Source organism: Hyaena hyaena, unplaced genomic scaffold (assembly GCF_003009895.1).
Source record: "Hyaena hyaena isolate Hyena2069 unplaced genomic scaffold, ASM300989v1 scaffold_647, whole genome shotgun sequence".
NCBI lineage: Eukaryota > Metazoa > Chordata > Mammalia > Carnivora > Hyaenidae > Hyaena > Hyaena hyaena.
This window is the reverse complement of record NW_024081281.1, coordinates 877155-902452: the sequence shown is the minus strand read 5'-3', so window position 1 is coordinate 902452 and position 25298 is coordinate 877155. Positions and strand designations below refer to the sequence as shown.

Below are 25298 nucleotides of genomic sequence, written 5' to 3'. Positions count from 1 at the left end.
TGCTCACAACCTTCTGTTTGGCATGTTTGTTAAGAGAAAAATAAATATCATTATGAAGTTGGCCACTGGTCATTAGGTATTCTGTTACAGGGAGCCAAACACATCATGTCTGGTGGAATCAAGGTTTTCTTTTAAAAATTATTTAATATTTATTTATTTTGGGGGGGCAGAGAGAAAGGAAGACACAGAATCTGAAGCAGGCTCCAGGCTCTGAGCTGTCAGCACAGAGCCCGACATGGGGCTTGAACTCACGAGCCATGAGATCATGACCTGAGCTGAAGTCGGATGCTTAACCGACTGAGCCACCCAGGTGCCCCAATAAGTCTTCTTTAAAAAAAATTCTTATTGTGGAAGACTGGAAAACTACATGCAAAAGAATGAAACCTGATCACTTTTGTATGCCACACACAAAAATAAACTGAAAATGGGTTAAAGACCTAAATGTGAGACCTGAAGTCATAAAAATCCTAGAAGAGCCCACGCGTAATTTCTCTGACATCGGCCATCCCAGCATCTTTCTAGATATGTCCCCTGAGACAAGGGAAACAAACAAACAAAAAATAAACTACTGGGATTACATCAAAATAAAAATCTTCTGCACAGCAAAAGAAACAGTCAACACAATGAAAAGACAACCTACTAAAGGGAAAAGATACTTGCAAATGACATATCTGATAAAGGGTTAGTAGCCAAAATATATGAAGAATGTATACAACTCAACACCAGAAAAACCAAGTAATCCAATTAAAAATAGATAGAGACGTGAACAGGCATTTCTCCAAAAAGACATCCAGATGGCCAACAGACACATGTAACATCACTCACCATGAGGGAAATGCGAATCAAAACTACCGTGATTTGTCACTTCACACCTAAAATCAAAGACACAAGATGCAACAGATGTTGGTAAGGATGCGGAGAAAGGGGAACCCCGTTGCACTATTGGTGGGAATGCAAACTGGTGCAGCTGCTCTGGAAAACAGAATGGAAGTTCTTCAAAAAGTTAAAAATAGAACTACCCTGTGATCCAGTAATTGCACTGCTGGGCATTTACCCAAAGAACACCTATGTTTATGGCAGCTTATTTACAATAGCTAAGATATGGAAGCAGCCCAAGGGCCCATCAGCTGATGAATGGATAAGGAAGATGGTGTGTATATATACACAACGGAATATTATCAGCCATAAAAAGAATGAAATTCATTTGTAACAACATGGCTGGAGCTAGAAAGTATTATGCCAAGTGAAATACGTTAGTCAGAGAAAGACAAATATCATATGATTTCACTCATATGTGGAATTGAAGAAACAAAAGAACAAAGAAAAAAAAGGAGAGAGACAAACCAGGAAACAGACTCTTAACGATAGAAAACAAACTGGTGGTTACTAGAGAGGATGTGAATGAGGAGATGGGTGAAATAGGTGATGGAGATTAAGAGTATACTTATCACGGGGCGCCTGGGTGGCTCCGTTGGTTGGGCGGCTGACTTCGGCTCAGGTCATGATCTCATGGCTTGTGGGTTCCAGCCACGCATCGGGCTCTGTGCTGACAGCTGGGAGCACGGAGCCTGCTTTGGATTCTGCGTCTTTCTCTCTGCTCCTCTCCTGCTCGTGCTTGGCTCTCTCTCCCTCTCTCTCTCTCTCTCTCTCTCCCTCTCTCAGAAACAAACATTAAAAATTTTTTTTAAAAGTACACTTAGCATAATGAGCACTGAGTGATGTGTAGAATTGTTGAGTTGCTGAAACATAACACTGCATGTTAACTAGACTGGAATTAAAATAAAAAACTTAATGTTTAAAAATTAAATTAAAATACACAATTATGGATATAAAAATTCTTATTATGGAATATTTCAAAATTTAAGCAAAAGAAAGACTAACGTGAGTGCCCATCATGACTACTTTTCACAGAAAAAACACATTTCCGCTGTGTCCTTATTTTCTCTACATTTTCGCCTCAGCATACCTGTACTTGTAAATTTGTAGTTCCAAGTTCCCCTAAATGTCAATTCACCGTACGAAGGTTATTGGAGTATAGGAAAGTTGAGTTTTGTTTTTGTTTTTGTAGAAGTAATTTTTTTCAAATTCAAGTGAAATTCACGCAACATAGATCAAGCATTTGGAAGTGAATGATTTAGTGCATCCACAGTGCGGTACAACCACCACTTCTAGCGAGGATGGAGAAGTTGGACACAAAATCCCTAAGTGAGTGCCGGCAGCGCCCACAGTCCCTGGGTTCGTGCCAGTTTCGCATTAGGCTCGAAGCCATCTGTGGGGCAAGCGGCTCTCCTGTCTCCCTATCACACCCTCGGTCCCTGTCGTCTCACCAAAGGTGTCCTCTGGGACACAGGACAGACATGGGAGGTGAGGCCCAGGAGAGACACAGCTGTAGCCCAGCAGACGCACTGTGATGGTCGACTTGGCATGTCTACTTGGCTGGGCCACAGTGCCCAGATATATGGTCAAGCATTATTCTGGATGTTTCTGTGAGGATGCTTTCTTGATAAGATTAACATTTACATAGGTGGACTTTACATAAAGCTGAATGCTCTTCCCACTGTGAGTGGTCCACATCCAATCAGTGGACGGTCTTAGTAGCACGAAGACTGACCACCCCCCTCTCCCCCACTAAGAGGGAATTCTCCAGCAGACTGGCTTCGGACTCCAACTGCACCTGTCTGAGTCTCACCCTACAGACTGTGGACTCGCCGAGTCTCCACAATCATGGGAGTCAATTCCCATAACACATCTCTTTCTTATATGCACCCATCCTATGAGTTCTGTTTTCCAGGAGAACCCTGACTAACGTCGCCTCTCTGGATCCTTTCTCCAGCAAGGAACCTCCAGCTGCAGATCTCTTAGTTACCACGTCTGGCCTTCAGGTGCTGAGAGTGCCTCCCTCAGCCTCTGGATTTTTGCTATTTACCACTCCACCTCCTCCCCGTTGGGGCCACGTTGAGCATCTGCACGCGGTCCTTTTGTACAAAAACCACGCGAGTCCAGGCCAGTTGCCGAATGTGCGCACATGTATCCCGGGGAATGTGCTGCTCACTTCGGAGGTTGCTTTCTCCCCTCATGATGGCTTCAGCCAGCCGCTTGGGGAGGGGAGACACGAAGGCCACCAAACAGCCTTCTCCAAAGGGATCCCTTACTTCTGTCTTTCCAGCATTGACCCTTAAGGAGGGTGATGGGCAAAGAGGCACAAAACTGGCTTGGGGACAAAGAGTGAGTGCAGTACTCATGTTGGAACGTGGTGGGACCTATCAGTTTGTCCTTGATCTTTGGGAATCCACAGAAAGAATTCTTGTAGAAGACACTTCTTTTTCTTCTCTCCTCAGAAGCACAACTTTAGGGCAGGGTATGAAGTAAATATGCAGAAGATGTGGTAGTTTGAATACTAGCCCTCCCAAGATCGGCACGTCCCAATGTCCAGATCATGTGAATAGGCCACCTGACATGGCAAACAGAATTTTGCAGATGTGATTAAGGATCTTGAGATGAAGAAATGACCCTGGATTATCTGGGTGGGTCCAATGTGATCATGAGAGTCCCTGTAAGAGAACGAGGGGAGCCAGAGGGGCAGGGTCAGAGACATGTGATGAGAGAAGCAGAGGTTGCACTGATGTGGGACCATGAGCCGAAGGAGGTGGCTTCTAGAAGCCGGAAAAGGCAAGGCAACTCTTCTCCCTTAGAGCATCCAGAAAGGACACCTGACACTGTGGTTTTAGCTTCAGACCTTCAGAACTGCAGGGGACACATTTGTGTTGTTTGAAGACACTAAATTTTTGCCATTTGTGCCAACAATTCTGTGAGACTAGCACAGGTGATGTCTTCTATCCTTTATGCACAGTACAAATACAGAAAACGATCTTATAGTGTTGTGATTACAAAATTATCTTAGCAAGACTCTTTTTTTTTTTTTTAAATTTCTGAGAAAGCGAGAGGCAGCGTGAGCAGAGGAGGGTCAGAGAGAGAGAGGGGGACACAGAATCTGAAGCAGGTTCCAGGCTTTGAACTATCTGTCAGCACAGAGCCTGACGCGGGGCTCGAACCCACGAACCGTGAGATCATGACCTGAGCCAAAGCTGGACGCTCAACCAACCGAGCCATCCAGGCACCCCAACAAGACTCTTAATATAAGGGGAGCATTATCGGCATTCCTTCTGAAAAGGTGGTCAAACGGTGGCCGTATAAAACTAAAAGGATACTGGGGCGCCTGGGTGGCTTAGTAGGTTAAGCGTCCGACTTTTGCTTAGGTCATGATCTCGCGGTTCGTGGGTTAGAGCCCCGCGTCGGGCTCTGTGCTGACTGCCAGCTCAGAGCCTAGAGCCTATTTCAGAGTCTGTGTCTCCCTCTCTCTCTGACCCTCCCCTGCTCACGCTGTCTCTCTCTCTCTCTCTCCTAGAAATAAATAAAAATGTTTAAAAAAAAAAAAGAAAATCCTTTAAAAAAATAAAAAAATAAAAGGATACTCCATTACCAGGTTAAATTACATGGCCAGTGGCATTTTCTATGATATATTTAGTGACTTTAAAGATTTAGACTAGAATATGACAAAGACCAAATATTTAATAAAAGTACAGCAGCTTATGAGGAAATATAAACTACGTAGCTGGGGTTTTGAATTTATTTATTTTATTTAAGTATAATTGGCACACAGTGTTACCTTAGTTTCAGGTGGAAAACATAGTTACTCAGCGAGTCTATATGTTATGTTCTACTCCCCACAACGTAGCTTCTCTCTGTCGCCGTGCAGTGCTCTTAGTACCATTGACTGTATTCCCCACTCGTGGACGCTTATTCCAGTGATTTATTCATTCCATAACTGGAAGCTTGTATAATCCACTCCCTTTTACCCATGTTTCCCCTCCCTCCACTCTCTCCCCTCTGGCAACCATGAGTTCTGAGTATTTATAGATTTGATTCTGCTTTTTGTTTGCTTTTTGATCTGTTTTATTTTTTTAGATTCCACATACAAGTGAAATCATATGGTGTTTGACTGTCTGTCTGACTTATTTCACTTTGCATAATACCTTCTAAGAGGTCCATGCATGTTGTTGCCAATGGTAAGATCTTGTCCTTTTTTATGGCTGAGTAATATTCCTCTGTGTGTGTGTTGTGTGTGTGTGTGTGTGTGTGTGTGTTATATCTTTTTTATCCATTCATCTATGGATGGACATTTGGGCTGCTTCCATTTCTTTGTTATTGTAAATAATGCTACAAAAACCACTGGAGTGCTTACATCTTTTTCAATTTGTGTTTTCATCTTCTTTGGGCCGTGTAGCTGTTGTGAGGTTCAGATGGTCATGGATTTATCAGATCCCAGCTCCACCTCTGGACAAGTTCCTTCACCTTCATTGAGCCAGGACAGTGGAGATTGTCCCGAGGAGAGAATAAGATATGTCACATACAACACTTAGCATAATGTCGGCAAGTTGGCTTTCCCGCTTGTGTCTTATAAGGTTATCTTAGCGGGACTCGTGATGGAAGGGGAACGTGTACTGGCATTTTCACTTAAATGGTGGTAAAACCATGGCAATATTTTTAAAAAAGTTACTCTAGTTTATATAGCCAGTGGCAGAGCTGAGAAATGAACGCATACAGTGGGATTTCGTTAGTCAACAGTTTCATTTAGTAGATATGTCATGTCTGTTTGATAGAATACACTAAAATATGATGACCTCCTTCTCTATTTTTGATTAGACAGATCAAAAATAAAGGTGGTAGCTATGATATAGAGAAGGTAGAAGATGACCACACACACGTGCGCGTGCGCGCGCACACACACACACACAAACACACGGCTGGAACAGTAGCAGGAAAAGACCCTCCCTCCTCTGCCCACTGTCTTCTCCATCTAGAGCCCCCTTTTACACAAGGACATAGAATTATACTAAACTCTACTTACGAACTATTATTTTATTTTGAGATGCTTATAGAGACAGGAAGTTGTAAAGATAATACAGGATATCTATGCACCCTTCATTCAGTCTCCTCACTGGGGACATCTTATGTAACTAGAGCACAACATCAAAGTCAGGGAGGTGGTCATTGGTACTCCACACACTTACTCCCATTTCCCTAGCTGTACATGCACATGTGTGTTTAATTCTCTGCAACTTACCATACACGTAGGGACGCCCGGGTGGCTCAATCAGTGAAGCATCTGACTCCTGATTTTGGCTCAGGTCATGATCTCATGGTCGTGAGATTGAGCCCCATGTTGGGGTCCACTTGTCATGGAGCCTGCTTAGGATTCTCTCTCTCCCTCTGCCCTTCCCCTGCTTACACATGGGTGTGTTCCCTCTCTCACAATCTACGCATGTAGATTTGTGTAAACTCCCACCACAGCCAAGATGCATAACTGTTCTCTCACCACAAAGATGTCCCTGAAACTATTACCCCAGTGCCTCCCTCCCACCCCTCCTCACATCCCTCAACCCTGGCAAACACTAATCTCTCCTCCATTTCTAGAAGTTTGTTATTTCAAGAACATCATATTAATAGAATCATACAGTGTGTAACCTTTGTGGGCTGGCTTTTTTCACTCAGCACGATACCCTTGAGATCCGTTCAGGTTGTTGGATGTATCAGTACTTTGTTCCTTTTTATTGCTGCGTAGTATTCCCTGGGGTGAATGTACCATCATGGGTTTCATGATGAAACGTTTCTGGGTTTTGATCTTTACAAATAAAACTGCTACAAATATTTATTCACAGGTTTTGTATTTTTATTTCTCTGGGATAAATGTGTAAGGGTGGGATTCCTGTATTGAATGGTAAGTGTTTTTTTTTTAAAAGACATTTCAACACTGTTTTCCAAAGTGGCTGCACCATTTTACATTTCCACCCTTGATTCTGAGAGATCTAGCCTTTTGCATCTTTGCAAGCATTTGGTATTGTCACTGTTTTTTTTTTAATATTATTGTAGTGCTTTTAATAGGTGTGTAGTGATAGTTCGATGTGGTTTTAATTTGCATTTCTCTGACAGCTGAAGATGTTGAACGACTTTTCATGTCTTTATCTGCAGTCCAAATATCCTCTTTGTGAACGTCCATTTTCTAATAGGGATTATTTGTTTACAGCTTGACTAAGAAAATAATAATTTAATTTTTTAAAAAACCCATATTGATGTTTTATCATGGATTTTGCAAGCGTAAAGTTTGTTCTGTGTGGGAACGTGGGAACTCAGTATGGGAGCACCCGAGATACAGGGAAGAAAGGATTACATGTTTTTGTTTAGCGAGTCTGCACCCGTGGGATCCAAACCTGCTGCGTATGTTCCATAGACAAGAGGCTTTCCCGCCTGCCAGCAGGGGACAAGCCCGTGAGTGTCGCTGGAAGACCCTGATGACGGTTTGGTTGTTAGATCTGATGCATGGAGTACGACAACACTGTTTGGCTTCAGTCAGAAGCCTTCCGAAGACACACCTGTGGCCTTCAGGGAAAGTTCTCCAGACTTCTCTCAGCCTCGGCCAGGAAGGGATCTGGTGGGTCTTTGGGGACAAAACTCCCCCTGTGGATCAAGTGCAGGTTTTGCTGGCTTCTCCGTCTTCAGGCCCTGGAGTGAAAGACGGTAGCAGGAGGGGGCATTAACCTGGGGCACTGAGGCAGGTTGAACTGGATGTCCGTCTCCATCACAGCATCAGTGGGTCCTCTGTGCGATCGCAGGCCTTCCGTGCTCCAGGTTAAAGCCCAGAAAACTAGGACAGCGCTCGTTGCTCTGGGCATCCTTCCAAAAGAAAATAAAAATGGTCCTTAGCCTTGTGCTGAGAGGGCTCACTGTTTAATGAGCACTTTGGTAGGGACAGAGCATTGTTCGGCTGTCAAATATTTCTTCAGAACTATTTGCTGGCTTTGAATTTCATAGTAATGCAGATGCAGAAGACAAAGAGCCATGTCCAGCTGATGCCAAAGAGTGAAGGACTGGCTTTGGTTTGTGGTGTGTGCAAGTTGAGGAAATGAGGCAACATTAGTATAACTGTGCCTTTTGATGACCTCAGAAATATTAAAACTTATTACTACGTATAAACCTTAACATTTTTCAAGGGATGCTTCTGATGTGTGTGCTTGGAGACAGACTGTAGCGGTTTCTGAAAGCAGATTTTCTGGGGGGAGCAATGGCATCTGGGATAGAAAACTAGAGGTAGAGTGGAGAATTGTTGGATTCAAACTTGATTCTCTCACCATGTAGACCTCAAGTCTATCAGGAATCTAATAGTCTAAGAGAAGATTGAGTGTAACATAGAATATTATATTGAGAGTCTAAAATACACTTGTTTTCCCCCCAGAATGTCATTATAGCTCTTACAAAGATAAATAAGTAATGAAAAGAGATAATTGTGGGCTAAATGTTTTTGGCCATTGAGGAGACGATATTATGTTTTTCTTTGGGAATGTGCATCTGCAGGGACATCCATGCTTGTCTACGGTTTTGCATCGAGTCACTGGCCCTGCCTGCTGGTGTTATGGAAATGCTCAGTGAAATGTACAGTATGGAAAGCATACCATTATAACGGAGTCTTCCTTACTCATTCAATAACATTTCTCAGGCTCGGATGACATGCTGGACACTGACAATGCATTTATAACGATGAATGAAACACAGAGTCTGTCCTTCAGTGGGTCGTGATTTAGTGAGAAAGACAGACACATAAACAAAGAGGTGAGGGCCATCGGAGGTATGAATAATAGCACTTTTCACCTTAACCAGGACCATGGAGGAGGCGACATTTGCAGGATTGCATAGGGAGTCGATGGGAGGCATTCCCGAAAAGAGAAGAATCCATGCAAAGCAAGGGGGCAGGAATGAACAAGAGTGTTTAGGAAACCAGAAGTTGTTGAGCATGTGTGTGTGTGTGTGTGTGTGTGTGTGTGTGTGTCTGTGAGGATGTTTTGGGGGAACTCCCAGGAGGTGAAGCTGGATGTAGGGAGTACAGTTCCCTCCCACTGTACGCTATTGTAGTCAGTATCTACCCAACAATCACAAGTCAGATGAATGATGGGACAGAAACCTCACGAGTCAGGTTTTCTGTTATTTTCTTTTTTTTTTTTTTTTTTTTACAAATAGTTTATTGTCAAATTAGTTTCCACATAACACTCAGTGCTCATCCCCTGTTATTATTCTTTTTGTTGTAGCTACAATTTTAAACGGATTGCTTAATCCTGAATAGGTAGTGCATTTACAGTGTTTGAAAATAAAAAATGAATTAAATGTGAAAACAGAATCTCCCTTCCTTGTGCTAGATTCTGTCCTGTTTCTGTGTTCTCGTCAATCTGCCTTCCTCAAACACTGCTCTTCAATGTCCATCCTTCCTGGGATTCCTTTGTGCAAATTCCCTTCAGCAATGATGTATCTTACCTTCTTCCTTTCTTACACTAAAGACAGTATATCCTGCACTACACATTCAGTTCATACTACACTTGCTTTTTTTCTTAATTATATAATATGTTCAGTATCTTTCTATATCACTACATAGAAAGCTTCTTCATTCTCTCCTACAAGTTCATAGTATCATGTTATATTTAACCAGACTCCTATTAATGAACTTCTGGATTGTTTCCAGACCCAGGGCATTGAAAGCAATGCTGTAACGAATAACATTGTATCTACATCCTTTTGCATGTGAGCGGGCTTATTTTTATGATAAATTCCCCAAAGTGGGTTTGATGGGTCAAAGAGCAGATGGAGATGAAGATTTGTTAGAGATTGCTGCCGGAGCTTACATTTCTTTGGCTTTCATTATTGGGCGTATCACGTACATCGGTAGAGCTTTCTGCGTAGGCGGACTGGCTCGCTGTCACTTAGCCAGATCAGTCTGAGGTGGAGAGTCACTGGCACCGATGTCTGTAAAAAGTACTTGTATTCAACTACTCAATTTATAGTACTGATACAGGGAGCAGGCATGGGTAAGTGAAATGGTAGTTTTTTGACAACTTCTAGGGGTATGGTGCAATGTTTGTGGGGTATGTGGGCAGGTGCTTCAATGGCGTGTCCCCCGTGCCCCCTGGCAACACCCCAAGCACCTTCCTAAGTTCTGGTTCACCGTTCTCCTCACCCCACAATATACAGACCTCCCCTGGGGATATAGTCGTTTGACTCTTCCACCCCATGAGCCCACAGTGAGACACTGTCTTTGATGGGAATAACAAAGACCGTTAGAGCACAGGACAGTTCTTTAAAAAAAAATAACTTTATTAAAAAGGTGGACTGCAATGCCTTCATTTTTCCCCTTTTGCAAGAAGCTGGAGAAAACATTGTCATGAGCTACTGGTCAGCGGATTCGTACTTGGGGATCATGAACGCGCCTTTTCCACCCCGCAGCTCAAGAAAACTCTATAGGTAATTCCCCAAACTGGAACCTTCCTGCCCTATGTCTTGTATGGTCATTTTCCCGACATCAAAGCCATTTCTACTCTTGTATCCTCTCCTTTCTCCATATCCTTAGTCTCCCTCTTCTCCGCTGGCTTCCAAAATCTGATTCACGCCAGTAACTCCCACATCCTTCGTGAAGCTTTCTCCAATCACCCTCTTCTGGGACTGTGTCCCACACTCTTCTATACTTACCATCTCACGTTTGAGCTCAGATTATGTTGCTTGTTAGTTTCATCTTTGCATCCAAATGGTCAGCTCTTCCAGTGATGGACCATGTCTACAATTTCTGTTGTATCGCACACAGCTAGTACAGGGGAGCATAATGACAGGTACACATTCTTTCATGCATCCATCAAACATAATGCGTGTCTACTGTATACCAGAACATGTGAGCGCAAGCCAGTCCTTCCCAATATAGAATCAAATCTGTATGCAGATACTTAAGATATGATGCAATACACTTTGTGAATAGTCGATAATTTCAGCAAATCATCAGTCAGAAGAAATTAGAAACCCTGTGTTCTCTATTTCTGGTTTCATAAATCTCCTCCCTGGATAACATTCAGTGGTTGGTAAAGAAGGTAAAAAGTGGGTGTGAGTAGACTCCCAAATATCCTGTGCTCCTGAAAATATGGAGCCAGAGTTGAAGGGAATCCATTTCCTCTCTCGTCCTTTTAATTTAGGGGGAAGAAAAGCCAAGGTTGTAAGAAACTGTAGCAATTATACAAACTTGTCAGGGATCCAAGAGAAACACAGGGCCATACAAGTAGATAAAAAGATGCGAGCAAGGAGGGGAGAAATGGCTGGCCCAGATGTGGACAGGGGCCTCACAGATACTCAAGAAAGAGCGTGGGGCATGGGAGGGATCGAAGGGGGAGCCCAGAGGACTCAGGGAGGGCTTGATTCTCACCGAAGCTGGGTAGAGGAGCCTGGGGCTTCGGGGTGCAGATTCAAGGGCGAGGAAGAGACAGAACCCCCGCCTTTTCCTTTTCCGTCGCTGCCTTGACTGGCTTGGCCATGGCTGCTGGCCCATTGGTTGATAGTCACAAGCAGGAGACCAGGATAAAGCCTGTGACCCTGATGAGTCTGATGCTAACATTTTGGAAACTTGGCCCATCCTTCAGTGATTCGGGGAGCCACTTCCTAGCAAGAGCTGGCACAGAGGCGTCTCAGACGCATGTGGGTCCTTCTCTCTGAAGCCCTTGTTGCTGAACTGCACACTAGATTCTGTCAGTGAACATCTGGGGCCTTGCCAGACATTTGTCTCTAATGGAGTGAGGTCCTGGGCAAGTCCTGTGACATGTCTTTGATGGAAAAATCAGTAGTGGGCAAGATGTCCTTTAGGGTCTTTGGAGGTTTGAGCTGTGAGCTCTGAGGTTCTAAGAGCTCAGGAGACTTAGACTGGATAACCAGCTCCTCTGGAGGTGAAATGAGAAACATGGGCTCAAAAGGCAAATATGGGAGGGTGCACCTCAGCCTCTTTTTGGGGGAACGGTTAATTTTTCATCTGTATTTATAAGGCCAATATAAATCATGACCCATGCTTGTGAACAGTTTTGGAAAACTTTCACTGGGTCTTATTACACCTACATAGTTTTTAAAGAGCAACCCGGGGCGGGGGTGTGTGTGGTTCACTTGGTTAGGTGTCTGACTTTGGCTCAGGTCATGATCTCACTGTTCATGTGTTTGAGTCCCGCATCGGGCTCTGTGCTCACAGCTCAGAGCCTGGAGCCTGCTTCAGATTCTGTGTCTCCCTCTCTTTCTGCCCCTCTCCTGCTCACTCTCTGTTTTTCTCTCTCAAAAATAAATAAACATTAAAACCATTTAAAGAGCAACCTATTCAGTCATACAGATGCTCAGAAGTCACAAAGAAGCCAGGGCTATTACGGTATTGCAATACCAGGAATTTCTGAAAGCCTCTCAAGTCACGAGGCTAGACCGCGGCCACGCTGGGCCTATAGCCCAGCCCTGTTTCCCAGCACAGCCAGCCCGGGCTCCCACCCCCCAGCCTCCCATCTCCTAGTTTCCTTCATCAAATGTTGAGCAAGGGCTAACCACGTATTTAGCACAGTGCTAGAAGTTGTGGAAGATGCTTTTCCTCCAGGCATTTCCGATCCAATGGGTAAAGTCGTCCTTAAACCGAACATGACAAAGCATCAGCACCATGGCGGACAGTAGAACTGGAGAGTCCTACAAGACGAGGGAAGTAAAAGTCCTTTTTCTTGACGTTGGACCTCTGCAGACCAGTTATGACAACTGTGGAAAGAGCAGCCATGTGGCCAGAGAGAGCTGAGACGGCGAGGGGGTAGCAGGAAGGGGGGTCAAAGATGAGGTCCCAGTTGGGCTGGAGGATCGAAACAACAGTAGCTGTTGTCCCCTTTCAAATCATCCGGCTTTGCCCCAGTTCAACTTCGGGTCATAAGTAGGTATTTGTCTTTTGGGAGGAGAAGGGGAATAGGCAAGCTTTGATTCCAGAAGTTCTGGGACTATGCTCCTCAGTTAGAGACGAGGAGAAGGGGTGCACGTATTTTATACGCGGCCAAGTTTCTGAGTCAGCCCGGGGACAGGGTGCATGGGCAACCTCATTGGTAGATTATGTTAAAGAACTAAAAACAAAAAGCCTTTGACGCTTCTGCAGCGTTCTTGTTTCCGAGGGAGGTTGTCTTAAAACCTTGCTAGACCACCTGCTGCTGCTTCTTGTTGGTTGCGTGTATTTTACCTAGTCGGTGGTCAGGCTTAGACATGATTAACTGCTATTGCCAGTGATTTTCCTTTATTTTACAATGGCAACATGGTCTTTCCCTTCTCCTAATGTCTGTGTTGAACAAACAGCATTTCAATAAGAGTAAATAAGGTATTTTAAGAAGAAGGGGTGTCACCATAAACTAACCACCCGTTCTTCTCATTTTCCATGTCTTTTTCCTAGTTCTTGTGTGCGTGAATATGTATTTTAACCTAATTATAACCATACTGTTAATACGTTCCTTTAGATTACACTGTCAACCTTCCCCCACACCCCGCCATTTCCACAGACCTTATGATTCTATTTACTGGCTGTATAAGACTCCACAGGATGGGGGCGCCTGGGTGGCTTAGTCGGTTAAGTGTCCGACTAAGTGTTTCACTTAGGTCATGATCTCGCGGTCCGTGGGTTCGAGCCCTGCGTCGGGCTCTGTGCTGACTGCCAGCTCAGAGCCTGGAGCCTGTTTCAGTCTGTGATTCCCTCTCTCTCTGACCCTCCCCTGCTCACGCTGTCTCTCTCTCTCTCTCTCTCTCCTAGAAATAAATAAAACATTTAAAAAAAATTTTATAGACTCCACAGGATGGATGTTCTATTGTTTGAGTTAGCCATTTCCCAGTTCTTCGCCATCGGGGCTATTGCGACCTCTCAGTATCATTCAGCACATGGGTTTAAATATAATTCTTACAAAGACAGAGAAAATGTCTTTGAAGCGATTGTCTTTTGAAAGTTGAAAGAAACAAGCAGCTCTAGTAGCTACATTGTGTGTTTACCAGTTAAAAACTTGGTGTCCAGGCTCTCAAAGCCCGTGTGGGGGTGCCTGCCAGATCATTCTTCCTAAGGCAGGACAGAATTATCACCAATAGTTTGTAACTGACATCCACAACGATATTTATTTTCATGATTAATAACCAAAAATTTAGAGATGCTACTACACAGGGCCCATTCTAGCCTCTCCTTTTCTGCCCCTTTAAGCCAGAACTTCATCAAAGGAGACAACACTGCTAGTGCCCTCTGCATTAGACTACTAATTAGTGTCCCTTAATTTGGCTTTTATGCATCAGTGCAGGATGCCAAGAGGCATATGCCATTCTCTGGGCAGAGGTAAGAAGGTCACATGTTGGCTTTATGCTGGCAGGTAGGGAGTGGCTGTGGTCGCATATACGGCAGGAAGGGGGTATATTTAACAGATGAGAGTATTGGTATATATAGCAGGCAAGGGTGGGGAGTGTATACAGCAGGTGCGGGGATGTGGTGGTATACACAGCAGGTGAGGGGGTGGTATACACAGCAGGTGAGGGGGTGTATACACAGCAGGTGAGGGGGTGATATATAGCTCATGTGGGGGGGGGGGCTGTGGGCTGTATCCTGCGGGTCAGGCTGGCCACTCCCGTATTCTCCTGCAACAGGAATTTTAGCTAGTCCAGGAAGAAGCATTGCACACCTTGCCGGAGAGAAAGATTTGGGGATGGGGTGGCAGGTGTCATAAGCCCGGAAGGGGGCGGCAGAAGGCGACAGAGGGATACAGGGCGAGGAGGGCAGGGCTGAAGGGCGGGCCGCGGAGGGGACCCGGGGGCCAGCCGCGCTCACAGGGAGGCCGGCCTGCGGAGCCACCCCCTGGGGCAGTGGAGACCCGACTGGGCCGGGGGCGGGGCGCGGAGGGGGCGGGGCGGGGGGCGGGGCGCGGAGGGGGCGGGCCGGGGCGGGCCGGGGGCGGGGCGCGGGGGCGGGGCGCGGAGGGGGCGGGGCGGGCCGGGGCGGGCCGGGGGCGGGGAGGCGGGGCCGGCCGCGGTGCAGCCGCGGAGCCCCGGAGCGGGCCCTCGAGCGAGCGCGCCCCGCCGGACCCTGCCGCGCTCTGGCCCCCGCCATGCTCCTGCTGCTGGGGCTGTGCCTGGGGCTGCCGCTCTGCGCGGGGTCGCCGGAGGAGGCTCGGCCCCGGGGTGACACTTCGGAGCAAGTAAGTAGAGGCGGGAGGACCCAGACACGGCCCCGGGCGCGGGCTGCCATCCCTTCCCACCCGCTTCTGTGGCGCGTGGCTGTCGGACGGACTCCGGTGGACGGGTCCTGGACGCGAGGACGGGGGACCACCCCGCCTCCTGTCGCACAGCACCCGTCTCCTCTCCGCTCCCCGGCCTTCTCCCGAGCTCCCCCATCTGCCGGCCGCTCTTGGCCGTCGCCCGCGGGGTGAACTTCCTGCAGAATTGTGTCTGGGACCTGACGTCCTGCACGACCAGATCTGGACTCCTGTTATCTGCGCGGATTTCTGCTGGTTTGTTGCTGTGGACGGTGTTCATTGTTGAGCGAGAGCCCCCAGTTAGCTACAAAGTTTCTTCATTAGGACGCATGTAGTGGTTGTGTGTTACTGCTGTTGCTCCTAGTTTTCCAGGGGAAAAGCAGTTTAGAAGTTCCAAACTCCCAGAAGCCTCCACTTTCCCCATCTGAAAACCGGGGTAACGCGACTTTCCCATCAGGTTTTTATCAATGGGTTCGCAGTTTAAAGGTGGCCTGGTGGTGGGGGAAGACCAAACACCAAGGGCTCACTTCCCCTAGCTAATATTCTGTCCATCTGCCAGAGTTCATGTTTTAACTGTTTTTAAACATTTATTTATTGTTGAGAGACAGAGAGAGACATAATGCAAATGGGGGAGGGGCAGAGAGAGAGAGAGAGAGAGAGAGAGAGCATCCGAAGCAGGCGCCAGGTCCAAGCTGTCAGCACAGAGCCCGATTCAGGGCTCGAACCCATGAACCGAGAGATCACCACCTGAGCCAAAATCAGACGCTTAACCAACTGGGCCACCCAGGTGCCCCCCAAGAATTCACGTTTTAAAAGGCTTAACCTGGGGCGCCTGGGTGGCTTAGTCGGTTAAGCGTCCGACTTTCGCTTAGGTCATGATCTCGCGGTTCGTGGGTTCGAGCCCCGCGTCGGGCTCTGTGCTGACTGCCAGCTCAGAGCCTGGAGCCTGTTTCAGAGTCTGTGACTCCCTCTCTCTCTGACCCTCCCCTGCTCACGCTGTCTCTCTCTCTCTCCTAGAAATAAATAAAAATATTTAAAAAAAAAAAAGACTTAACCTCACAGGTGAATAAATCATACATGTATGAATGCTCAATGCCATGTCTGAGGAACAGAAAAGCCTATTGAAAAACATAAGACGAACTGACAACAGATATCCATGTAAAGACCTCCTGGGGGAAGTGGCCGTGTCCCAGTTAAAGCAGGCAATGCTTATCTGCATCTCTGGGTGCTGTTCACGCATGCGCCATTTAAATTATTTTAAAATTGTTTAGCTTAAAGCATGTTTCACACGATGGGAACAGGTGATAAGTAGGCATACTGGCCCTGGCCTTTTCCAGCACTTTGGTTTGAAGAGCAGATCTGGAAAATGGGTCCTCTCTGGTCGACTCTGCACATGGATGTGCTTTCTGCAGAATAAACTAGGCGATCGTTTGCTTGTACGGTTGCCAGGAGGAATAACCAATAACCAATAAAAATTCCAGGAGGGTGAGAGGTGGAGTGGAGAAAGTGCAGGCTTTGGATCCAGAAAAGAAAACCTGGTCTTTGCTTTGCCCTTTACAGTTGTGTGGCCTGGACAGGCTGCGTAATCCTTCTGGGCCTTGCTGTCTGTTGGTCACCGCAGAGAATACCCCTCCTCTCGAGCGGACTTGTAAGGATTCAGCTGCTAGTTGGTGTAAAGGACCTGGTGTGCAGCGGGCACTCAATAAGTGGTAGACATGGTAGTAAAGTCATCAAGGGCACAGGCTTGGTGTCAGGCTGCATGGGTTCGATTCCTGGTCCTGTCACTAGCCAGCTCTGTGATGCTGGGCAAGTCACTGGGGGCTTCAACGTCCAATTCTGTAAAATGTGGGCAATACTAGGGTGTTAAGGGTTGATAGTTAATAAGCCTGGAGGGCTTGGCCTGGTGTCCGCACTTACATTAGCTCCTGCTGCTGGGCTTGGACGGCTGAAGTGCAGAGGGAAGGAATTTGGGGTAAAGAGCTTGAAACTTTTGTGGAAGGGGTGGAGGGAGGAAAGTGTGGGAGGAACTGAAACAAGGATTCCGTTTAGGAGGGAGCGAGGAGGAGGGATGAGGGCGCCAGCATCGGCCAGAGCAAGTGAGCTTAGCAAGTGAGCTCGAAACTTTCCCTGCACAGACTGGCTTTGGCCCATTTCAAGGATTTCCTGCTGCATTCAAACCACAGCGCTATTTATTCATCTTGAAAATGACTAACTCAGACAAAAACTGCAAGATACGAAGTCCTATGAAAGTTTGCAATTTTACCTTTTTATCTCTATTAAATGAACAAACCTCTGTGTGTGTGTGTGTGTGCGTGCGTGCGTGCGTGTGTGTGTGTGTGTGAGACGTAGGATTTAAGAACACGGGCTCCAGAACCAGACTTCCTGGGTCCAAATCCTGGCTCTGCACTTCCTGGAGAGTTACTTTTCATCTGTCTGTGCATCTCTAGTTACTCATCTCGAGAGTGACAATGATGAAATTAATTAAAAGGAGCTTGAAGATTGAAGGAATTAATATACTTAAAACAAGAGTCTGTGGCCGTGTAGTTGATGCTTATTCCCCATGGGTTCAAAGTGATATACAAACTTAATTTTTTACTGTAAATGAGTAGGTGAATTTTATGTAAATTTTAACTTACATGAACTTGTCTGTTCGCTAGAATTGCACCTGCTATTGTTATTTCTCTTCATTTGGCCATATCACTAATGACACCTCAAATTCAAGCTCCTTTCTGCCCTCTGGTCCTCCGCCCCATTTGTAAACAATGTCACCCAGAGTGGGGCATTGGTGACCAGTGATCTTCAAACAAGACACTCAGGAGTTCGTTAAATATGCAGACTCCCGAGCCCCCACTCCCATCCGTTTAGATCCATTAGGTTTGGGGTGGGGCGCAGGGCATCCTGATACACATGATCTGCGGACCACACCTAGAATAGTACTGCTTTAAAAGAACCTTCCAGGAAAATAATGTTAAAAGGGAAGTCTCTTGTATAAAATCAGCCTGTTACAGGTTTATCTGTTTCCCAAGTTTCAAAATGATGTGGCTTCCTTAAATCAGGATAGGGCTGTATTCCTCTTGGTGCAAAAGCAGTTTTTCATTTACAAAATAATGATAGTGACCAATTATTGCATGTTCAAAATGTCCCAAAGAGTTTGCTAGTGGCTCTGTGTAAAAATAAGAAGAAGCATAAAAGGGTATGAGTAAGAGCATCCCGAACCAGACTGCCTGCGTTCAAATGTGCATTCCCAGCACTAACTGGCTGTGTGTACTTGGACAAGTGACTTAAACTCTCTGGGCCTCAGTTTCATCATCTGCAGGATAGAATTGTTACTCTCATCAGCAGGGTAATGGATCTAGGTTTTCAGAGGCAAATAAAGTTTACATAATTGGCAGGGCCCTCTCGGAGAAAAGGTATATCAAATTACGGCCACAAAATTAGGTGCCAAAGTGAACATTTATTTAGGACGATAAATCACAACAAATGCCTCGTTTTTATAGGCTTACAAACACCACAGGTGTCCCCCTTTGTTAAGGGACCGCACAAGTGAGAGATCCTGAAGCTTACATTTTATTAGCCTCTAAGTAACAGTAAGATAATAAACCCACTTCTGCTCTTATGGTTGTTGCGAGGATGAAGTGGGTTAATTCAGGCAAAGTACGTGTATTCAGTAAGCACTAAAGTAAAATGAGCTACTTTTTGTTGTCTTTGGACAGCCTGGTTAAACCTCTGACTACCACGGTAAGGAAAGTCTCTGGGTGCGTACTTTCCAGGAGAGCCATGGAAATCTGCCCACAGGAGACATACCCGAGTGATATATGCGGAGTCCGGGGTAGAACCCAGGTGTGCTCAATGCCAAAGCCAGGCTTTCAAGGTCTCCTCCAAAGACAAAGCCACTTTCATACTTATAACCTAATGGAATTTGTCTTGATGTGATGTTTATCTGTGGCTCCTGGCATGTGGATAGTGTTTAGGATAGGCTTGTGGTGGGATACTATTCTGATCCCCTGAGTTGAGAATTTCTGGAGTGTTAATTTTTGATGATCTGTCACGTGCCACCAAACCTTTGGAGTCAGAAACACGAAGCAAGAATCGAGACGACACATTTTTTTTTTCTTGTTTTTGGACTTAACTCGTTAACAAGTAAAGTCCATACGAGATTTTGTGGGCTCCAGGCCACTCTGTACCGTCTCCTTCATGTGCAAGGGCGTGATTGGAGAAATGGAGTCATGAGGCTGAACCAGAAGGAGCTTATCTCCGGAGAGAGTGCAGACATTTACTCACTGCCAAGCCAGCCATCTCTCGTTTCTTTGAGCGGGAGGGGGAGAGAGGATAAGGACGTATAGACAACTGGGTCCTTTTTCCAACCAGCACTCCTTCCCAAGCCTTGGATGCTCCACTGAAAGCAGTCTCGCCTCCCGCGTTTTCAGGCTTCGGTTTGGAGACCCCAGAGAGCTCTCTCTTGCTAAGGAGTGACTGGCTGCATTTAGGAAGGTGGGGCCCTGGGATGGAGGCCTGAGCTCTTTGTGGTGGTGGGAGGGTGTCCTGAATCCCCTCCTTATTTTCCTAGAGGCAAAGTCCATCAGCCTTGTTTTTCACAGGTGAAGAAAAGAAACAGTGAATTGCCTAAGCCCAGTGGCCATTTTTTTTTTTTTAAACCTACGTGGAAATTGTTTGGCATTGTAACCCGAAGGTGAAGTTTCTTCTTCCATGGCTGAGGTTATGGGCACCGTGAATTGAAAACGGTTAATAGCTGAACTACCTATAGCAACATCACTCCCAAGGAGTAAAACTTCTGTGTGTGAGCCATGTAGACTTACCCAAGTAGGGGTCTTCTCAGGTGAATTATCCTCAGTCCAGGTGACAGTTGGTGACTCCAGTGCCTTTCCAACCTGTAGGCCTAGGTCTTGTTTCAGTGCCTATAAGAGATATCTGAGGCACTGACATATGAGTTCCTGGATCTTGGTGTCAGGATTTCAGAATATTTTCAGGGATGGTGGCCAACTGGTAGGTAGGTTCCTAGCACAGAGCCCTGTAGGAACTCACGTCTTCAGTCCCTTGATGTGGTGTGGCTGAGGTTGGCTCAAATGCAGCGTCCTTTGGATCTGTTATGGGACCTGGGGTCACAGACCTAGTGATAGAGCTCAAAGGGAAGAGGAGAGGGAATGAAGCCTGTCTTTATGCCTCTCTTGAGTCATCCTGGGTCATTAAAGCATCTCTGCTAAGAGGGAAGCCTGTGCTCTACATATTCTGGGTATCTTTCACCCTGGTTAGAATTAGAGTTCACTGTCTTCCTCTCTCCCCATGCCCTTCCCATTTATGGACTTTTTGGAATGCTCCAAGGGTATTTCTCTTCTCTTCTACTCGTGATCCAACACTGTGATAAATCTTGGGGGAAAAAAACACTCCCTGCTATTCAGATTGTGAACATTTAAGCAGTACCTGCCACCTTTTACCTCGAGCTGGACTAACTGATCATGCAGATGGGGGATTCTAGACTCCATAGCTGTGACTGTGATTGCTACGTTCTTTGCACAAAGGAAACCTTCACCTACCCTCTACCCTGCTGCTTGGCCCATACGGGTTGGAGAGGCGGTGGGAGATCTCTGAAGCTATTTCTCCACATAGTTCCTGTACTGATTGTCCATCAGTTTCTCCTGCCCTTTCACCCCACTCCCCAAGCCCCTGCATGACTGGTTCTACCATACCTCCATCATAAAGCTTCTCAAGGGCCACTGGGAGCAGAGCAAACTCTACTTTTGTCTGTTTCCTTTGTAACTTACAAAAACTACCCTGTCAGTTAAGTTTGCAAGAGCACGTTGCTTTCTTTCAAGTTACATAGTATGGTCCTCGATGGCAAGGATCATGGCTTATGTTTCTCAGTAAATATTGCAGCCTGGACATCTTCTGTTCTGATGCTTGAGAAATAAGCTCAGCTCAGTAGAGCAAAGAATTTTATTTGAGCCATCTGGAAAGTCTACGATTTGGAGCCCCAAGCTCTTGAGATTACTGCTCATGGCAGTCCTTGACAATGAGCTGGAATCAGTTACATATCTGGGTTTTTAAAAAAAATTTTAAATGTTTATTTATTTTTGAGAATGAGAGACAGAGTAGGAGCAGGGAAGGGGCAGAGAGAGAGGGAGAAACAGAATTCAAAGCAGGCTCCAGGTCTGAGCTGTCAGCACATAACCCGACGTGGGGCTTGAACCCACGAACCATGAGATCATGACCTGAGCCAAAGTCGGATGCCTTACCGACTGAGCCACTCAGGCGCCCCTACGTATCTGGTCTTGAATCCCACTCTCAGATTCTTATGAGGCCAATGGGAAACCCTTGAACAATAAAAGGGATCAGGAATTCCTAACTAAAAACAATGCTGATGACATTGGTGTAATTTCCAGAGCCAATCCTAGCTGGCACCAGGAGTCTGTCTGTACCAGAAAGTTTTGATTCTGGTTCAGTCTCGTTTAAACTTGGACTGAAGTGCTGCCATGGTGATCCCCTGAGACATCAGATAGTCATCTCAAGAATGAAAAACCAACTTCTCTTGTTCTCAGTAAAGCTTGTTTATTTTCTTGGAGGACCTATTTTACAGAGGAGGGAACTTCAAAGAAAATACTTTTTAGATCAATCACAGATCATAATACCTGAGAGAGGCTGGGCTTTCCCTCTGACCATAGCTGTGTTCAGCGATCTCCAGACTATTCCACGGTTTGAGGAAGGGAAAGGCCTGAGATGAACCTGCAGCAGTGGTTGGTTGTGGTGGTGGTGGGGGGGGGGAGGCTGGCCCAGAATGCTTATTATGAGCTCCGTGGAGAGCGTCTCAGACATCCCCCCTCGTTTTAGAAAGAGAAACCAGTGTATCCTACTCATTCTTGGATTCTCATTTGGAGTCAGGGCAGTAGGAGTCAGTGTGAGTCCTGTGGCATTTCTTCTGTTCCGTGCTCTATGGAATAGGACACTCTGTACTGGCTTATGATGATAATTTATAATAGCATATATTACACATATATATATATTTTTCCCCAGGGAGATCAGGAGAGGATAGGGATTAAAGCAGTTACTGTTATGAGTTCAGTTTCCCAAATGGAAATCTCTTTATTGGTCTTTTTTTTCTGTTATGGAAGTAAAACACAGGAATTTGTCAAAATGTGAGTTAATACAGGGAAGTGTAAAGAGAAAAAGTTGAGCCAACCACAGGTAACAGCCATTACATTTCGGTACACATTCTACACATACAAACACGTGGACTTACACAAAACGAGATCATGTTAGATGTGATGTTTTGTTGCCAGATTTAATCACATAAAACGAGTCATGGATTTATTCATCAGGAGAGGCTAGGTCATTCTGTGGTAACGATGGCTTCGAAATCTCAATGTCTTAGATACCGAGCATGTACAACTCGTCTGTCCTGGGCCGGTGGTGGGGAACTTGGGCTTGAAGGAGCAGCTACCATTTCAAACACTGCTAATTACTGTGCCAGAAAGAAAAAGCAGTTCTGTGGGACGGTACATCTGCAATTAAATCATTTAACCCAGAAGTGACAAATGCTACTTGTATTCATAACTTCTTGGCTAGAGCCAGTCACATGGCCCTGCCTTCCCACAACGGACCGAGGAAATGCAATACTCCTGTAGACAGCTAGATAAATGTTTGGTGACGAGCATCAAAGTTCAGTAAAGTGAACATTTATTGATGCCAATAAATATAGATACATATCATTATTTTCTGTGCTTGATCTGTGTATCATAATATACTTAACCAGACCTCTTTTTAAATATTTTATGCCATTTCTAATTATTAACAATTGTTTTAAAAGTTGTAAAGAATTTTCTTATTTTTTTCTGTTATTTTTTTTTTCTCCCACAGTACTTTTCTATAAGTAGGGTTTTTCAGTTAAAGACATGCCTACTGGTGGGAATGTAAAAATGTTGCAGCCACCTTGCAAAACAATTTGGCAATTTCTTAAAAAGTCAAACTTAACTTTACTGTATGGCCCAGGCACTCCCCTCCTGGATATCTGTTCAAAAAGTTTAGCATTATTCATAAAAGCCAAAAAATGGAAATAACCTGAATGTCTATCCCCTGGTGAATGGATCAACAAAATATGGTCTATCTGTACAAAGGAATAGTATTTGGACATGAAAAGGAATGAAGTACTGACAAATGCTACAGCAGGGATGACCTCAGGGCACCTGGGTGACTCTGTCGGTTGGGCATGTGACTTTGGCTCAGGTCATGATCAAGCGGTTTGCAGGTTCAAGCCCCACGTCAGGCTCTGGGGTGACAGCTCGGAGCCTGGAGCCTGCTTCGGATTCTGTGTCTCCCTCTTTGTCTGCCCCTCCCCCACTTGTACTCTGTCTCTGTCTCTCAATATTAAATAAAACATTAAAAAAAATTAAAAACAAAACAAAACAGAGATGACCTTGAAAAGATGACACTAAGTGAAAAAAGCCAGTCATAAAAGACTGTCTACCGTAAGAGTCCATTCCTATGAAACGTCAGCCAACGATGGGCAAGCCCACGGGGACCAAGTGGATTAGTGGTTAGGAGGTGACAGCTAAGAGGTGCAGGCTTTCTTTTTGACATAATAAAAAAACTTGATGGTGGGATGAATGCACAACCCTGTGGATATACTAAAAAAACTAACTGGTGCGCTCTAAGTGAATGAATTATATTTGTAAATTGCACATTGTAGCTCTGTTATAAAAAGATACTCATAAAGTCTAGGCGTATTTTTCAAGTTTTTGATCTACGTTATCAAGTTGTCCTCTGGAAAGGATGATTTATTACCCACAGCAATGGTAGTTAACACTTTGTTTAAACAGTGATTTGCTATGAATGATGTTCAACAATCAGCTAATAAGACTTTCAAATGAGTCCATAGTGGCTGATTAATTAATACAATGTTTTTTCAATGAGGATTTTATCACCTTCTCCTGCCCCTCTTCCACATGTGGGAAAGCATAATTAAGCCAGAAAAAGTACAGTAAGAAACTTCAAGGTAAATTCGGTTTTGCTTGCAGAGTGTCCTAAAGTTTTGAGTTGGAGAATTGAACCCATCAGAGTAGAACTGAATACATTCGCTCATTGTAATAGACAAAAAAGAGGTTTATTTTCAAGTCAGAAATACGGCGAAACCAAATCTGGATATTCTGATGAATTCTTTGTTTTCAATTGTTTCATACTTACTGTTGTAACAGATAGAAGAACCCTCAGGTGAGGTAGTGACATCATGGGTCAAGCAGCCAACCAGGACTTAAGGGGGTGAGTCTAGTCTGGCCTGGCAGCGGTTTAATTAAGGGTCCAATCTACTTTTCAGGATGGATAATCTCTCCCGTAGCTTGGCTCGGTTTTAACCCTCCTCGTGTAATTCATTTACGAATGGCCTCACAATCATATTTCATGGCTCTTTTCTTCTTACAGGTTGCTCTCAGGGAGCCAAGGCAGGTCAGACTGTTGCAGAGGCTGGTATGTATACCCATGGCGTATCTTCAGTGTCTGCCCCCCCCGTCCTGTGTGTCTTGAACCCGGCCCTGCCTTTGCTGGCATCTCCTCCAAAGCTTGTAAAGTTGCTTGTGGAAGAATCCCGACACGAAACAGCAGAGCTTTCACAAAGCTTTCTTTAAGTGAACTTTTCTTCCTGGAAAGAGACCTGATCATTTCAGTGGGGGGTGGGGGTGGCTGGGGGGGGTGGCTGAGGACAACATTTGGAGTTTCAGAGCCTTTAAAAAAACAAATTAACCTATACATTTTCTGGCATTCTTACACACGATAAAGGCTTTGTTGTGAAGTAGATAACTAAAGCAAGGCAGGAAGTCATACTCGGAGATGACAGCGTCCTGTGATGGGGTTGAGCGCGGCTCTCGGTGCATGCTGGGGCTCTCAGATTGGAATTTGGGCACCTGAGACCCTAAGAGCTCACTTGACCCAATCTCAGTCCTTCCTTACCATGGCAGGTGCAGGGCAATATTGGGATGTGGGGACGTGCCTACTGGCTCTGGGATGTGGATTCTGCAGCAGGTTCTCAGAGGGTAGACATCTCTCCAGGGTCTGTCTACACCTGGGTGCTGTGTGAGTCAGTGCCAGCTTTAGCACGACCGCCACCACAACCGTTACCATCTTTGTTGGACTGGGGCGTCGTGCTTTCATTCTCTGCTTGGCTTCCTT

At 45.5% G+C, this 25298-nt stretch overlaps 1 protein-coding gene across 1 annotated transcript in view; it reads left to right on the top strand.

Annotated features, from left to right (window-relative positions):
• Nucleotides 1-14928: 14928 nt before the first annotated feature.
• The window catches only part of ITIH5 (inter-alpha-trypsin inhibitor heavy chain 5), a 79977-nt gene continuing 69607 nt past the window's right edge, over nucleotides 14929-25298 (top strand). The window contains exons 1-2 of the mRNA XM_039216651.1: nucleotides 14929-15071; nucleotides 24555-24599. Of these exons, the coding sequence (XP_039072582.1) occupies nucleotides 14982-15071; nucleotides 24555-24599 (135 nt within the window). The 5' untranslated portion in view covers nucleotides 14929-14981. The remainder of the gene's footprint in view (nucleotides 15072-24554; nucleotides 24600-25298) is intronic.